General features: G+C 40.5%; 1 protein-coding gene across 3 annotated transcripts in view; it reads right to left on the bottom strand.

Moving 5' to 3' along the window:
* The window catches only part of SLC22A15 (solute carrier family 22 member 15), a 104,737-nt gene that overhangs the window by 76,099 nt on the left and 10,441 nt on the right, over positions 1-18,197 (bottom strand). For 2 of the 3 annotated variants that reach the window (XM_027535894.1, XM_027535900.1), the window contains exon 2: positions 10,193-10,405. The exons of the other annotated variant lie outside the window; for it this stretch is intronic. In XM_027535894.1, coding sequence (XP_027391695.1) covers positions 10,193-10,405 — 213 coding nt within the window. The remainder of the gene's footprint in view (positions 1-10,192; positions 10,406-18,197) is intronic. 3 annotated transcript variants of the gene reach the window in all.

Here is an 18,197-nt window from a genome sequence, read left to right on the forward strand (position 1 = left end):
GATGTGAGAGTTGGACTGTGAAGAAAGCTGAGAGCCGAAGAATTGATGCTTTTAAACTGTGGTGTTGGAGAAGACTCTTGAGAGTCCAAGTGACTGCAAGGATATCCAACCCGTCCATTCTGAAGGAGATCAGGCCTGGGATTTCTTTGGAAGGAATGATGCTAAAGCTGAAACTTCAGTACTTTGGCCACCTCATGTGAAGAGTTGACTCATTGGAAAAGACTCTGATGCTGGGAGGGATTGGGGGCAGGAGGAAAAGGAGACGACAGAGGATGAGATGCCTGGATGGCATCACTGACTCGATGGACGTGAGTCTGAGTGAACTCCGGGAGTTGGTGATGAACAGGGAGGCCTGGCGTGCTGCGATTCATGGGGTCGCAAAGAGTCGGACTGAGCGACTGAACTGAACTGAATGGAGTAATTGTCTCTTGTCCTTTGTTCCTGAAAAATGCTTCAGGGAAGGTGACTTTTGGGTCCCACCCTGGAGGAGGAAATGGCAACCCACTCCAGTATTCTTGCCTTGGAGATCCCATGGACAGAGGAACCTGGCAGGCTACAGTCCATCAGGTTGCAAAGAGTTGTCCACTTACATGGACATATGAGTGACTAATGCACACAAAAGGGTGGAGGCTGGTTGCTGAGAGAACAAACCCTGTGATTAGAGGGTTAGATCTTTTAGTCTCAACCCCCATCCCTCCCCCTAAACTCCAGGGACAGGAGAGGGGATGAAATTTAAATTAATCACCAATAGCCAATGATTTAATTGATCATGGTAATGAAGCCTCCAAAAATCCAAACTAAACTAGAAGATACAATGAATGGATTCAACAGCAGACTAGAGGAATAGAGGAGATAGAAGAAAGAATCAGTAAACTTGAAAACAGACAGAACAATAGGAAACACTCAATCTGAAAACAAAACAGACTAAAAAAATGAACAAAAATTCAGGGATCTCTAGGGCTAAAACAAAAGAATTAATATTTCTGTCATTGGAGTTCTAGAAGGAAAGGAGAAAGAAGGAAATATTTAAAAAAAGGAAAGAAAGAAAAAGTACATGAATAAATAACAGCAGAAAATGTTCCAAGCTGTCAAGAGATAAAAATCTAAAGATCCAAGAAGCTCAATAAATCCCAAGTAAGGTAAGTCTGAAGAAATCAATGTCAGGAAACATCACAGTCTAACTTCTACATATTGACTTTCGTGGTGGCTCAGTTGGTAAGGCTCCAAAAATAAACAACCTTAAAAGTATCAAGAGATACTTGCCAACAAAGGTCCATCTAGTCAAGACTATGGTTTTTCCAGTAGTCATGTATGGATGTGAGAGTTGGACTATAAAGAAGGCTGAGTGCTGAAGAATTGATGCTTTTGACCTGTGATGTCGGAGAAGACTCTTGAGAGTCCCTTGGACTGCAAAGAGATCCAACCGGTCCATCCTAAAGGAGATCAGTCCTTGGTGTTCATTGGAAGGACTGATGTTGAAGCTGAAACTCCAATACTTCGGCCACCTGATGCAAAGAGTTGACTCATTTGAAAAGACCCTGATGCTGGGAAAGATTGAGGGCAGGCGGAGAAGGGGATGATAGGGGATGAGATGGTTGGATGGCATCACCGACTCAATGGACATGAGTTTCTGTAAACTCTGGGAGTTGGTGATGGACAGGGAGGCCTGGTGTGCTGTGGTCCATGGAGTTGCAGAGTCAGACATGACTGAACGACTGAACTGAACTGAATACAGGAGGGAGAAAAGACAATTCAAATAATACCATATTTTCCATCACAAACCATAAAGGCTAGAAGGAAGTGGCACAGGAAATTTTAAATGCCAAAGAAAAAGATTCTAAACCAAGAGTTTTCTAACCAGTGAAAATAAGAGATGAAGAAGAAATCAAGATAGTCTTGGATAAGAGTAGCATGGAAACATATACAGTAACATACATAAAATAGCCAGTAGGAATTTGCTATATGACTCAGGGAACTCAAACCAGGGGTCTGTGACAACACAGAAGGGTAGGATTGGGTGGGAGGGGGGAAGGAGGTTCAAGAGGGGGGTACATATGTATACCCATCACTGACTCATGCTGATGTGTGGCAGAAACCAACACAATATTGTAAAGCAATTATCCTTCAATTAAAAATAATTTTTTTAAAAGATAGTATTGGATAAAGAAAAAAAAATCTGTCACCATCAGAACTACACTAAAACAACAGCTAATGAAAATTTTCTAGAAAGTAAAAAAAAACACAAAAGAAGGGATTCTGAAACATCAGGAAGAAAGAAAAATGTAACAAAAAATGAGAATAAATATAATAGACTTTTCTTTTCATCATGAGTTTTCTAAATTATGTTTAATGGTTGAAGCAAAAATTATAACACTATAATATGGTTCTACAAGTATATAGAAAAACATTTAAGACAATTATAAACGTGAGGGCAAAGGGATATAAGATGAGGTAAAGTTTCTGTTTGTCACTCATACTGGTGATCTGACATTAGTAGACTGTGGTAAGTTATATATATATATATATATGTGTGTGTGTGTATGTGTGTGTGTGTGTGTGTGTGTGTGTGTATCCGTCCAACACAACTGAGCGACTGAACTGAACTGATATATACACACATACACACACACACATACACACACACACACTATAATGTAAACAGCAATCACTAAAATCGCTGGCCAAAGAGATACAGTCAAAAACACTATAGATAAGTCACCAGAATTCTAAAAAATGTTCACGTAATCTACCAGAAGGCAAGGAAAATAAAAGAGAAAAATAAAAACTCAGAGAACAAAATAATAATAAAGTGAAAGAGGTAAGCCCTAACATACAAAGAATTGCATTAAATGTAAATTATTTAAATACACAAATAAAGACAGAGATTGACAGTCTGGATTTTAAAACTTGATCCAGTTATATGTTATCTATAAGAAACTAATTTTATATATCACAATATAGGCAAACTGAAAGTAAAAGGAGGAAAAAATATATATCATACCAAAATTAATCAAAGAAAGCAGGAGTGGCTATAATAATATCAAATAAACCACATTTCAGAACAAGAAAATGATCAGGGAAATTATAAAATGATAAAAAGGTTAATCTTTCAGGTCAGGATTCAAGAAGACATAGCAATCATAAATCCACATACATACAACAAACAACAGAACTATAAAATACATGAGGCAAAAGCCGAGAGTAGTGAAAGGAGAACTTGGCACGTCCATAATTATAAGTGAAGACATAAACACTCCTCTCTTGACAGTTTATAGAGAAACAAAACAGAAAATCAGCGGGGATATACAAGAACTCAACAATACCATCAGCCAACAGGATCTCAATAACATTTATAAAGTACTCCATCCCAAAGCAGCAGAATATACATTTGGTTCATGTGCTAATAGAACATACACCCAAGAGAGACCAAATCCCAGGCCATAAAAGAAACCTCAACAAATTTAAAAGAATTGAAATTATCCAGAGAGTGTCCTCTGACTATAAAAGAATCAAACTAGAAATCAAAAAAAGAAAGCTAACAAAAAAATCTCCAAACATTTAGGAAACTAAGGAGCATACTTCTAAATAACATTGGGTCAAACCTCAAGGAGAAAAAAAACCACATTGATCTAAATGAAAATGAAATGAAAATACAATATCAAAATTTGTGGGGCATAGCTAAAGCAGTCCTGAGAGGGAAATTTCCATTACCAATTGCCTTTTTTGCAAAGAGAAAGACTCTCATCAACAGACTACCACCTCTAGAACTGAAAAAAGAAAAAAGAGAAAGAAACTCAAAGCAAACACAAGAACATAAATCAATAAAAGTGAAAACAGAAAAAAATATCTATAAAACAAAATGTTAGTTCTTTAAAAAGATCAATAAAATTGACAAAATCCCATCATGACAAGTAATTAAGAAAGGACAGAAATCACCAATACTGATATTTTGTTACCAATACTATAACAAAAGAGGATATCATTTCAGACTCTGCAGACATCAAAAGGATAATAAAGTAATACAATGAATAGCTCTGTATACATAAATTTGAAAACTTAGATGAAATGAATCCATTCTGTGAAAATCACAGACTGCCCCAACTCACAATACGATGCAGATTATTTAATTAGTCTTACATCTTTTGAGGAAACTGAATTCGTAATTTTAAAACTCCCCAAAAAGAAAACTAAAGACTCAGATAATTTCACTGAAGAATTCTTCCAAATGCTTTAAGGAGTAACACCAATTCTACACACTCCCTTCCAGAAAACAAAAAAGGAGAGAACGTGTTTCAATTCATTTTATGAAGCTTGTTATCATCCTGATACCAACACCAGACAAAGACAGTACAAAACAAAAGAAAGCTAGAGACCAATCTCCCTAATGAATACAGAAGCAAAAATCCTTAACAAATTACTAGCAGTTAAAATTCAGCAATACACAAAAAGAAGTATCTACCACGCAGAGATATAAGGCTAGTTCAGTATTTGAAAATCAAACAGTGCAACCCACCACATTACGAGGTGAAGAAGGAAAACCACATACATGATCACTGCAACTTATGTAGAAAATTACAAAGTGGTATATTTGACAAAATTCAATACGTGCTCACGATAAAAAATAATATTGGAATGAAGGGGTTTTCTCAACATAATAAAAAATACCTACAAACACCAACGGCTAACATTAAACTTAATGGTAAAAGACTACAGCCTCCCCATAAGACTGGGAATAATGCATGGATGCCATATATACAACAGAGTGCTAGAAATTCTGGCGGAGCAATAAAGCAACAAAACAAAACACAAAAGCCATGCGGTCTGCAAAGGGAAAAATAAAACTGTCCTTATTTTTTATAAAATTATCTAGAAATCTCCAAAGAATCTTCAAAATATTCCTAGAATTAATGAGTTCATAACTACATAGATTAAACATACAAAAATCAACCGTATTTCTACAAACCAGCAACGAACATACGAACACCAAAATTTCAAATACAATACCACTTACAATCGCTCAACAACAACAACAAAAAAAGAAGCATTTAGGATAAATCTAACAAAACGTGTACAGGATTTATAAGCTAAGTCTATGAAACACTAAAATCCAAGAATCCCTAAATAATACATACAGTGTTCATGTACTGGAAGTTTTAACAGAGTGAAGATGCCATTTCTCCTCAAACTGATATACAGGTTTAATGCAGCTCCTATCAAAATTGCAAGATTTTCTGCAGATACAGAAAAAAAGTTATCCTACAATTTACATGGAAAGCCAAAGGAACTAAAATAGCTAAAGCAATCTTTGAAAAAGAATAAAGTGAGAGAAACCAATCTATCTGCATAAAAGACTTATCATATAACTAAAGTAATATAACTAAACCTAGATGAGTCTTCGGAGAAGTAAGCTGAGTGAAAAACAGCCAATCCTAAAAGGCTACCTGCATGATTGCATTTTTATAATATTCTTGAAATGAGAACATTAAAGTATAAGAGAACAGATCAGTGGTTACCAGGGAAACTGGATAGCGTTTGGGGAGGGTAGAAAGTGGGTATGTCTATATATAAATATACATGGCAACAGACCCTTGTGGTGATAGACATGCTCTGTGTCTTAGCCATATCAACATCATTATCCTGGTTGTGATATTATATTATGATTTTAAAAGATGCTACCATTGGGAAAAACTGGGTAAAGCGTTCATGGAATTTCTCCGTATCATTTACTGCAACTTCATGTAAATCTACAATTATCTCAAAACAAAAATTTTAATTACTAAAGAGCCACCTCAAAGAGGTTCCTACTGGTAAACTGGGAATAATTTGAGCAGCAAAATAACTAAAAAGTGAAAGTGAAGTCGCTCAGTCGTGTCCGACTCTTTGAGACCCCATGGACAGTAGCCTGCATCAGGCTCCTCCGTCCATGGGATTTTCTAGGCAAGAGTACTGGAGTGGGTTGCCATTTCCTTCTCCAGGGAATCTTCCCGACCCAGGGATTGAACCCAGGTCTCCCGCGTTGTAGACAGACGCTTTACTATCTGAGCCACCAGGGGAAGTGCTGAAGGCTATAATAAATTATAAATAGTTGAAAAGACTTCATGGGGTTGCAAAGAGTTAGACACGACTGAGTGACTAAGACTTTCACTTTCTTTCAGGAAGCCATTAGTACACACTAATGACAGAGAGAGAAATGGAGATGGACAAGGAAGAAGAAAACGGCTCTTATTTACAGTAGAATCCAAAAAGATGAAAAACAAAAAACAAACCCAAGCTCCTAGATACAGAGAAGAGACTGGTGGTTGCCAGAGGTGGGAGGGGAGGGGAAACATGAAATGAGAGAAGGGGTCAAAAGGTATAAACTTCTGATTATAAAATAACTAAGTCACAATGATGTTACAGATAGCATGGTGATCACAGTTAATACCCTATTGTGCATTTGAAAGTTCCAAAGAGAACAGATCTTAAAAGTTCTCATCACAAGAAAAAAAATTTTTTCTGCAACCATGTATGGTAAGGAATGTTAACTAGATTTATGGTGATCTTCTCACAATAATAGAAATAGTGAATCATTATGTCGTACACCTGAAATTAATATAATGTTAAATGTCAACTGTACCTCAATTAAAAAAAAAAAAAAAAACCCAACTGGAAAAGATGGAAGAAGCACTAGAGTTAAGAATTTATCATTTTGTAACCATCATAGTCTAGCTTGGCTTATGAAGCTAGATCAATAGATGCTAAACTGGAGGGAGGGGGTTCTGATACAGAATAGCAAATTAGCGTAATCTTAGTGACTCAACTCCCCATAGATTCCTTACTTCTTGAAATGAAAAAAAAAAAAAAAAAAACCCCAAAAACAGTAACTGTACAGGAGAGAAATCAGGTAATATCTGGCATGGATGGTCAAACTTCACATCACCCCAAAAGGGCAGATGAATACTGTGTATCTCTATATGTGATCCCCTGTGGACACAACATTACTTATGTGTTTTTCTAACTGTGGATGAGCACCCTGAATGAGGAATCATCAGAAAGTTTGAAAATGAAAAACACCCTAACTACTTAACAGGGAGGTATCATGTATTCTTCAAAAGTATCGATATCATAAAAATGAAAGGGCTGAAGATACTGAACAGCTATGACAACTAAATGCAGTATGTGATCCTAAACTGAACTCAATGGAAGAGGGGAAATCAGCACTATCAAGGATATCACTGGCTCAAGTGGGAAAACTGGGCACGGAGAGCAGATTTGATAAAACATCAGCATTTCTTGAAGTTGGTAAGTGTACTATGGCTTTCGAAGAGAATGTCCTTATTTTTAGGAAATACATACTGAAGTTGTCCTTGTTTAGTTGCTAAGTTATATCCAATATCCGACTCCTTTATGACCCCATGGACTGCAGCCCACCAGTCTCCTCTGTCCACAGGATTTTCCAGGCAAGAATACTGGAGGGGGTTGTTATTTCCTTCTCCAGGGATTGAACCTGTGTCTCCTGCACTGGCTGGCAGATTCTTTACCACTTAGCCACCTGGGAAGCCCACATACTGAAGCATTTGGTTGTAAAAAAAACACCAATACTTATAGCTTTCAAGTGGCTTTTAAAAATTAAGAAAAACAGGTAGTACCAATGAGGTAAAATGCTAACAACAGATGAAACTAAAGGATATAAGGGTAATCTTTAAACTATTCTTGAAATTTCTGTCAGTTTGAAATTATTTCCAAATAAAATAATTTTAAAGTCCTTCAGCTCTTGTTAACCAATCAAAAAGAAGGAAGATGTGGATACTAATTTAGATTGGATCAGTCAGTTTAGTCGCTCAGTCGTGTCTCGTTCTTTGTGACCCCATGGACTGTAGCATGCCAGGCTTCCCTGTCCATCACCAACTCCCGGAGCTTGCTCAAACCCATGTCCATCGAATCGGTGATGCCATCCAACCATCTCATCCTCTGTCATCCCCTTCTCCTCCCACCTTCAATCTTGCCCAGCATCAGGGTCTTTTCAGATGAGTCAGTTCGTAGCACCATGTGGCCAAAGTATTGGATTTTCAGCTTCAGTATCAGTCCTTCCAATGAACACCCAGGACTGAGCTCCTTTAGGATGGACTGGTTGGATCTCCTTGCAGTTCAAGGGACTCTCAAGAGTCTTCTCCAACACCACAGTTCAGAAGCATCAATTTTTCAGTGTTCAGCTTTCTTTATAGTCCAACTCTCACATCCATACTGGAAAAACCATAGCTTTGACTAGATGGACTTTTGTTGGTAAAGTAATGTCTCTGCTTTTAAACATGCTATCTAGGTTGGTGATAACTTTTCTTCCAAGGAGCAAACATCTTTTAATTTCATGGCTGCAGTCACCATCTGCAGTGATTTAAATTGGATAGGCCCCTAAAAAGTACAATATTAAGAGCATAGGCTTCTGGGTTAAGAGAAATTTGGGTTGAAATCCTAGCTCTGCCCTTATTAGCTGACCTCAAGATGTCTCAATTTCTTCATCTATAAAATGGGGGAAATAATGCTTACTTCATAACTTATCTTGAGAGTTAAACGAAACAAGGGCTGTAAAATATTACAATGCCTGGCTCACTGTTGTCACTAAGTAGCACAAGGCTACTTATTATTGTTATAGGTGAGTAGTGGTGATACGCGTGGTGAGGGTAGTTATTGTGGTGGTGGCGAGGAAGCCATGGAGACACAAAGATGACCAAAATAAGGTTTCTGAGCTCAAAGGATTTAAAAATATAGAGTTGAACCATAAACTACAGTGTATCATGTGAGTGCAAACAAAATGTTACTGGAGCAGAAACAAAAGTGTATTTACTTCTGGGCAGCTGGTCAGAAAAGACTTACCAGGGAAGGCGATGGTCATGTGAGCGGGAGAGGGTAAGTCAAGATGTCACCGGGCAGAGGAGCGGGTGAATGGTAGGGCTGTCCTAACTGAGGTAAGAGGTGCAGTCTGAGAGCTTGTGGCATGTATGTGAAGCAGGGGAGGCAGAGGGAAATACAGAACGTGGCTGGAAAGTATACCAGCACCAAGCTGGGGAGGGTAAGGGCCCTGAATGTAACATACAGGATTTCACTGTGTGTGATGGGAGAACCACTGGAGGTTTTTGGGTAAGGGGTGCTGGACTGTTGTCATGAAAACCCCACTGGGCCAGGGTGTCAGCAGGCAAATGGATAGCTTGTGGGGACCAGGCAAAGGACACTGAGGATTTCTACTTTTTAACAACCAGCTGTGTCCGGGCCCTGCGGCTCTTATTCCAGAGTTTCTCTGCACCAGACTGTGGGCTCAGTCACTCAGTCATGTCCAACTCTTTGCGCTTCATGGACTGTAGCTCACCAGGCTCCTCTCTCCGTATCTCCTGCATCTCCTGCATTGGCTGGGTGATTCTTTACCACTTAGCGCCACCAGGGGAGCCCTCACCCATCTATGTAGACTCAGCTTATTTACCTCAGGCTGGCCCAGAAGGCGCTTTCCTTATCAGAACCTTCTGGCTACCAAAATCCCCTTGAAGATAAGGCTTCCTGCCCACACTGGGTGGTACCATATGCATTTGATGTTGTACAGTCAAGGAGCCCCCAGGCGGTCCACGTGCAGGACTACACTTAAGCATGAACTGTGGATGTTAAAGGTGAGTCATTACATTTCTCTCTTTACTCTGTTGATTTTTGTGGATATAAGAAAAAGACATGAAAGTTTTAATTCATTTTTTTTAAAGGACACACTAGTCAAAACGGGGTTCTTCTAGAGTTCGTGTGTGCATGTTCAGTCACTTCAGTCATATCCTACTCTTTGTGACCCTATGGACTGTAGCCTGCCAGGCTCCTCTGTCCATGGGGATTCTCCAGGCAAGCATACTGGGATGGGTTGCCATGCCCTCCTCCAGGGGATCAAACCCACATCTCTTATGTCTCCTGCATTGGCAGGTGGGCTCTTTACCACCAGTAAGTGCCACCTGGGAGGCCCCTTCTGTTCATGTCTTACTTAATCTAACCAGTTTGGTTAGGACTCACGCTTCTCCCATTTGTAGTAAGAAGGAAGAAGAAAGTGTTTTCCAAGGATGTTCTTTAACTCTTAAATTTACTAGAAAGCGATTTGAAGATGGGCTGAAATTTAAATCAACCAGACCACACGGTGGCTCCCGGTGGGTCACTCAGTGGTCACGAGGGCCCTCCCACCTCCCGCAGTCACCTCAGAGGCGATGGAGGTGAAGCTGCTACTGAAGTGCACATGCTTGTGCATCTCGCTGCCGTTGGCCGTCAGGAGCCAGGCCCCGAGGGCCTGGTCTTCGCCAGCCGACTGGTTGCTGTGGCTCTGGTTGGGCAGGAGCTCGGCCAGGTCCCAGTGGTACGACGGTGTGGCCCCGACCAGCGCAATGAGGATGGCTTCCGTGGCCACGTAGAGCTGAAAGAGGAAACACACAGAGCCATCTAGGCTGGAAATGCAATTAGCAAGCTTACAAACCTTCAATGAGCAGTCTTGCTTTTGTGTCTGTGCTGCTGCTGTGCTGCTGCTATTCTGCTGCTACATCGCGTGAGTCATGTCCGACTTCTGTGCGACAGGAGCTACAGAAATGAGACACTTCAGAAACAAAGGAGAAAATGGAAGGAAGCTTCCTGATCTACTACAAACGGAACCATCAGCTATCGCATCTGTAAAGCACCCTGTAGTTCCTTCAAGGGTTTTTTCTGTATTTGAGATACATCAGATTTGAGGACACAGCATAGAATGGTTCCACACTCGCAGGGAGTAGGGGAGGAGGGATATTACCTGCCCTGACTTAGACTAACATTCTAGTTATTTTCTCCTCAACACCACACATTAGTTCAGATAAGCAGTTACCAGGGCACAGGAGTGTCCTGGTCTTGGACTCATGATCTAAACAAGAAAACATGTTGTGGCATAGTTAATGTTTCCAAAAACAGTATATGTGTGTGTACATATACATAAATCAACAAGACCACAGAGTGACTCCAGGCAGATTGTATATACATATATATGAGAGTTAACTCAGGCAGGTTGATAAGAAGTCCAAGCCTAAGGCCCTTTAAGGAGGACATAAACATTAGACAAGTAGGCCTCATGGGCAGCAGTATCTCTTGTTCAAGGACATGCCTTTTTTTGAACTTTGGATGTACACTATGGGAGAAGTGAAATGAAGTCGCTCAGTCGTGTCCGACTCTTTGCAACCCCATGGACTGTAGCCTACCAGGCTTCTCAGTCCATGGCATTTTCTAGGCAAGAGTACTGGAGTGGGGTGCCATTTCCTTCTCCAGGGGATCTTCCCAACCCAGGGATCGAACCCGGGTCTCCCACGTTGTAGGCAGACGCTTTACCCTCTGAGCCACCAGGGAAGCCCACGCTATGGGAGAAGGTCTGGGCAACATTTTCACAGCCTTGAGGTATTTTCTTTTCTATTCTCAGCAGCTAGCAGAAAAGAATAGAAGGCTCTGCTTAAACTAGCGAGGCGGGTGCTCTCCTGCCCACTTCCAGTGCCTCTATCCCTGTTACTTTAATAAAATCTACACAAAGCTCTGAGTGATTGAGACTGCCTTTGGTCCCAGAGTTAAATCTTCTCCTTGGGAGACCACGAATCCGGCAGCACTGATCACCATAAGCTGTTGTCTATGTGTGTGTGTATATACACATACACACACGTCAGGGAGGAAGGACGCATGCTCTGTTAAAGCAGAGAAGCATTATATGCACTTGAGTAGGTACTAAGGTATCCTATACAACCTGCAAGATGTGAACAACTCAAAATCCTAGGTGCTCACCCAGGCTTTTAGCTGTAATTGTTGTTTAATCTAAACGGAACTTCCCTCTAAAGAAAAAATATCTCATTCATTCAATCAGTGATTATTTATTGAGCATATATGACATTTGTCACTGAATGTTTTGGGCTTTATGGCTATTCACAAAGCCATACTGGGTTTGTAAGCTGTTGAGCCCTGTGCAACCTTTTTATGCTATAGATCCATTTTAATTTTTTTTTTCCATTTAACAACTTTTTATTTTATATTGGAGTATAACTGATTAACAGTGTTGTAATAGTTTCAGGTGGACAGGGATGGGACTCAGTCACACACATTCATCTATCCATTCTCCCCGAAACTTCCCCCCTATCCAGGAGGCCACATAACATGGAGCAGAGTTCCTGTGCCCCACAGTAGGACCTTGTCAGTTACCCATTTTAAATATAACAGCGTGTACATGTCCATCCCGAAGTCCCTAACTATTCCTTCCCCCAATCCTTCCCCCCGCCACTGTAAGTTCATTCTCTCTGTTTCTGTTTTGTAAATAAGCTCATTTGTATCATTTCTTTTCAGATTCTGCTTATAAAGATTGTCTTGTATTTCTCCTTCTCTACCTGACTTACTATAGATCCATTTTATGTTACTCTCGTGATGATTGTTTCAAGTTTAAATTTTATTAGGAAAATACAGGAAGTTTGTTCCATTGTGAAACAATCTTACTCTAAGAAATTAACAGTACTTATAAAAAATTTAAGCTAAAAAATTATCACTATTAACTTAGAACTTAAAGTCTAAAAATACCTTTAAACAGATTAAGTGTTTAAAAAACACAAAGTATATGATTTCTGTATAGTACCTAGTAACACCTAACTGGATGGATGAGTTGACCGAGGCATAAAAAGGTGGAGAGACTTGCTCACAGATTTATCTCCACTGCCAGGGAACTCCCAGCTCCTTCCACACCATTCTGGAGGGGCATATTCAGCTGTTAAGTGGATAAGCTGAAGTGCCAAAGGCAGAGTAATTTATCACAAGTAGATGATGAAATTACTGTCAAGGAAAGAGAAAAGAAATCATGACATTGTGTATGTCATAACAGAAAGCTAAAACCCAAGATGTGATTTTTCCCCTGTCTGCCAAGGCTGCAAGGATGTAAGCAGTCCCAACCTATGTGAGTCCAATGACTATGGGCCTCTGGAGATGCACAAAGTCGCCACAGGTCAGTCTGTGTGTGTGATTTACTGTAAAATGCAAAGGAAAACATGTTTCTAGACTTATATTGCTTCTTGGCCCCTATTTGCATATTATTAAGGAAGTTTTCAGAACAGGAGGCAATCAGCTTACAAAAATGAAAACCTTAATAATTGCAAGAGCAGCATTTAGCAGCAGCTATAATTACAAAGCCACTTGCACCCATTTTAGTAACTGCCCTTCCTGATTACAACCTGCTGAAACTTAATTCATGGGTAAAGAAATGAAAAAAATACAGCAAAGGGAACTCAGGAGATGAGGCAGAACACATGTTCTGGTAAATGCACAGCCTGCAATCCAGCAAAGCTAACTAATGGTATTTTCTCTCTAAATATGCTCTTTTCTGCTTTGGTTTGTACCACTGACTTTTCCTGGAAAGCCCTTTCTCCTGCTGTCAATGTCTGACTCTTTCCCCACCTCTGAGATGTAACTCAGATACCCCTCCTTCACCCCACCTACCACCACCTTCCCTCCAACCCCCCAGAAGCCTTCCCCTGCTTCCACTCACTCTGAAAACTCGACTGAGACCTTTCTTAGAACCCATATCATTTTCTTCACTGCACTATACATTTATGTATTTGCTTGCTTTAGTTTTTTCTATTGAAATATACTCTCTGAGGGCAGGATCTACATCAGATTCACCTTTAGGCTCCTGACGCAAAAAAATAAGGGCCCAAATAGATGATATCACATATTCAACAAGTCAATGGATGAATGAATGACCAGAATGGGAATACCAATAATAGCAGCAAGCACTTCTCTAACTATATAAAAGGCGCCATTCTAAGTGCTTATTGAAAATATATTAATGCATCTTATTTTTATCTGGATTATTCTAGGATAAGTAATGTTCTAGGTAAAGGAGGAAATCCTCCAAAGGATCCTCTAATCTGAGGCATATTTCACTGTGGAGGCTATCATTCCTGGAAGAAACTACAATGTGTAGAAAAAGAGTTAAAATACAAAAGAGGTGGAGCTGATACATAACACAGGAATATAACACAGGGAGCAGTAAAACCTAGCTAATTGGTATTATCTGTATCATTCTTATCATTCTGCAGGTTGATTAAATCTTCCTCCTTTCTCACTTTCTCTGCCCTCCTTCCACCACTCCGCAATGTTCTCATTACCCCCATGCGCACACATACACCTCAGGGAACACACAGGGCCATGGCTTTGTCACCAGAGGGGTTGAAGCCTGCAGCTCTTCCCTCAGTGCCACCTCCTGCACCCCACCTCCTTGTCTTCCCTCCAGTTCCTCCGGAAGCCCCTCCTGCTTCTGCTCACCCCCTGAAGATCCATCTAGACCCTTCTTGGAACCCACATCATTTGCTTCACTGCACTATACTTACATATAACACGGTATCAGCCTTTCTGTCTTTGACACAGATGGCCACCTGGCTTTGCTAGAGATAAAAGAGACCGAGTAGCCTGGTAACTATGATACTGCATGACGCATGCTAACTACGAAAGGTGATAGGGATACAGGGATTAGGTAAAAGTGGAGATGCTTAAACTTTGCATACAGATTACTGTTAGGTCCTTCACACCAGAGCCACAGACATGGCACACATGGTGCTAGAAGTCAAAGATGGTTTAGCCCTTAGCTAGTCAGAGGGATGTGCCACCTACACAAGAACACAGAGTGGTTTTCCTCAGTTTGCCTTCTTCAGCTGTGACAGCGTCCCAGAGCGCTCATCCTGCTTCTTCCACCAAGGACAAACACTTTCCTGTCTTCCCTCTGCCGTGACACTGTGCACATTCACCATATAGCCTTGTCTAGAGAATCACACCCATCTGCAGATGGGCCTTAAAGCCACGATGAAAAACCACCATCCACTCTCCTTCGGAGTGGGACTAACAACATCTCAAATAAATCATTATCCTCACTCGTGCTACCTCCAGGGAAGGAAAACAAGTGCCACAGATGGCGGGATTGTTGTTTCCCTCTCAGTATAATTATAATTAGAAAGTGACTAAGATGCACTGGGGGATTGAAATTTTAAAAGTTTCAAAAAGTGAACGTTTTAGAAGTAATTTTATACTAACAGCATAAGCTTTTATCATGCTCAGGAAATGAAAAATGTCTCCCATAAACTATCTCATCACAATATCTTGTGCTGTGATGTCATGGTAAATGTGATGTTTATGTTGTAAGTAGGAAAGATGAGCCACAGGGCAATTATGTAACACACTAATGGCAAAACCAGGATGCGACTGGGAGCCACCTAACTTTGGGGCCAGAACTTTTTTCAGAGAAAAGGTTGGGAGAGGGGAGACAAGGTGACTTCATGATGGTCATCACTGTTAATATTTTACGCACTTAGTACTCAGTTATCTAATTGACTCAACCAAAAGCATTATTTGAGCATGACCACATCATGAAGGCAGCACTAAATGCCCATGGCCCAGCACAAAGTAGGTGTTCAATAAATATCTGTGGGGTGATTACTGATATTTTTTTTGGTCACACCACACAGCTTTGTGGGATCTTAGTTCCCCAACCAAGGATCAAAACGGAAGCACAGAGTCATAAACAATGGACCACCAGGGAATTTCCTGATACTATTTTTTTATTATTTTTATTTATTTTACTTTTTGGCAGCACTGGGTCTTCATTGTTGCATGTGCACTTCTCATTACCGGGGCTTCTCTTGTTGCAGAGTATGGGCTCTAGAGCATGGGCTCAGTAGTTGTGGTGGGCCGGTTTACCCTGAGGAATATGGGGTCCTCCCAGGCCAGGGGTTGAACCTGTGTCCCCTACATTAGCAGGCAGATTCTCAACCACTACACCACTAGGGAAGTCCCATTGACACTATTTTTTGTGTTTAAAATTTTTAATTATGCTCTAAATAACTGGTGTCTCTAAGTCCCATTTCCTCCCTGACTCTTATCTACATAATGCCACCAGAGCAGTCTCCTCGATGCAGTCCTCATGAAACTCTTCTGGTTAAATCATATTAATGGATAAATACTAGATGTCCTAGCATCCAAATCTCCACCACTTGGCACAATTGCTACCTTATCCACATTCAAGCTTTCTGAACTAGCCTGTTGAATTCCCCAAACAGGACTTTTCACGGTGTGCTGTGAAAAGCATATGCAATCTGTACACCTGAGTCTGAACTGCAGCTCTAGTAAATTTCCAGCAAATCAAAACTTTTCTAAACTTCATGTTTCCTTCTAGTAAGACTGGACACTGGCAGTACATCTTTATCTAATTCATTCATATCTAGCTAGCCTATTCTGAAGGTCAAAGGGGATATTTCTTTAGCCAACAATGTAGAGTAAATCTTACAGCTCCATCCAAATAGCACCTATCAGAGCCTCCCAAACTCTACCTTGCAGAGACTGATTCTGTAGGCTGGGATGGGACCTGAGATTCTGTTTTTCTAACAAGCTCTGGTGGTGTCAGTGTTGATGGCTTGGGCCACACCTTGTGTAGCAAGGGTCTAGGGTATGCCCTCTTCTATACTTTCTCCAATGCTATGTCTTCCCACCTGAAATGACCTTCCCGCTTCTCTCTAAACCCAACCTTCAAAGTTTAGCTTGAGCTCAGTTCTTCTTCTGAAGTTTCAACAAATCACTCTGGACCACGGTGATGTCTCTTTTTTAATTAATTTATTTTTTAATTGAAGGATAATTGCTTTACAGAATTGTGTTGTTTTCTGCCAAACATCAACATGAATTAGCCACAGGTATATATATGTCTCCTCCTTTTTTAATGTCTAAAGCATTCAATGGTTCTATTACTTACTGCTGCTGCTAAGTCACTTCAGTCGTGTCTGACTCTGTGTGACCCCACAGACAGCAGCCCACCACGCTCCCCCGTCCCTGGGATTCTCCAGGCAAGAACACTAGAGTGGGTTGCCATTTTCTTCTCCAAGGCATTAAAGTGAAAAGTGAAAGTGAAGTCACTCAGTCGTGTCCGACTCTGTGCGACCCCATGGACTGCAGCCTACCAGGCTCCTCTGTCCATGGGATTTTCCAGTCAAGAGTACTGGAGTGGGTTGCCATTGCCTTCTCCATTATTTACTGGGAAAATATTATTTTGCATCATTATTTAACAGTATAGATAGAATTACATTTTCCTTTGCTAATGATTGATCATCTTCTGAAGAGAAGAAACCCTGACTTGTATTTCTATATCCTTTTAAGAAAACCAACACACTACTGTGTGTCTAACAGTCTAAGATACATTTTGTTAATGAATTCCTTGCATAATGTGGCACAGAAAATGACAATGGCTTAAAAACAAGTAATTTTGGGACCAGCCAGTAATTAAGATTTTGGACACATATTTGATATGCATCTGCTTCACTCTCAATCTCCCAAATTAAATGGAAATGCCACCACCTGACCACCTGCCTTCTGTTACTGTAGTTTACTTTTAAAAAAAATTTTAGTGAGCACCAACACTTCACAACACAGTGTATCGTGAGCCTCGGGTGATCACAACGATGAATAAGAAACAGTTGTTTTCTTCTGAGCACATACATTCAGGTAAGGGCAACAAATATGCCCAAAAATATAAATACAAGGCACATTTAACAAATGCTCTATTAGCCAGAGTAGAAATGAAATTAATGAGAGCATAAAAAAAGCAGATGTGAATTCTAACTCAGGGAATAAGAGAAAGGTTGCAACTGTGACATCTGGGCTAGGCAGGGAAAGACTGGGAGGGGTTTAGTCAAAACAAAACTCAAGGAAAGGGGATTCCCTGGTGGCTCAGGGGCAGAGAATCCACCTGCCAATGCAGGAGACATAGGTTCTATCCTTGATCCCAGAAGATCCACATGCCTCAGAGCAGCTAAGACCAAGTGCCCCAACTACTGAGCCTGTGCTCTAGAGCCGGGGAGCCACAACTAATGAGCCCACGTGCCGAAACCAGAGAAGAGCCCGAGCAGCAGTGAAGACCCAGCACAGCCAAAATTAAAATTAAAATTATTTTTTAAAAATCAGGGAAAGAATTCTTAAGCCAAAGAAGTCCAGTCACAGCCAGGAAAATAAAGAACACATTCTTAGTGTTCTTTGAAGAAGTAGTACAGGGCAGGCTCAGCTTTTGCCAAACTCAGTCACCTGAGTAACCCCAGCTGCAAGAGTGCTGCATGCCCATTTCTGTTTTTTATTATTTACTTAATGGTCTGCTTTTAAACTGACTCAAATTTTTTTAACTTAAGTGAACTTAC

The sequence above is a fragment of the Bos indicus x Bos taurus genome, chromosome 3 (assembly GCF_003369695.1).
Source record: "Bos indicus x Bos taurus breed Angus x Brahman F1 hybrid chromosome 3, Bos_hybrid_MaternalHap_v2.0, whole genome shotgun sequence".
In the NCBI taxonomy this organism is placed as follows: Eukaryota; Metazoa; Chordata; class Mammalia; order Artiodactyla; family Bovidae; genus Bos; species Bos indicus x Bos taurus.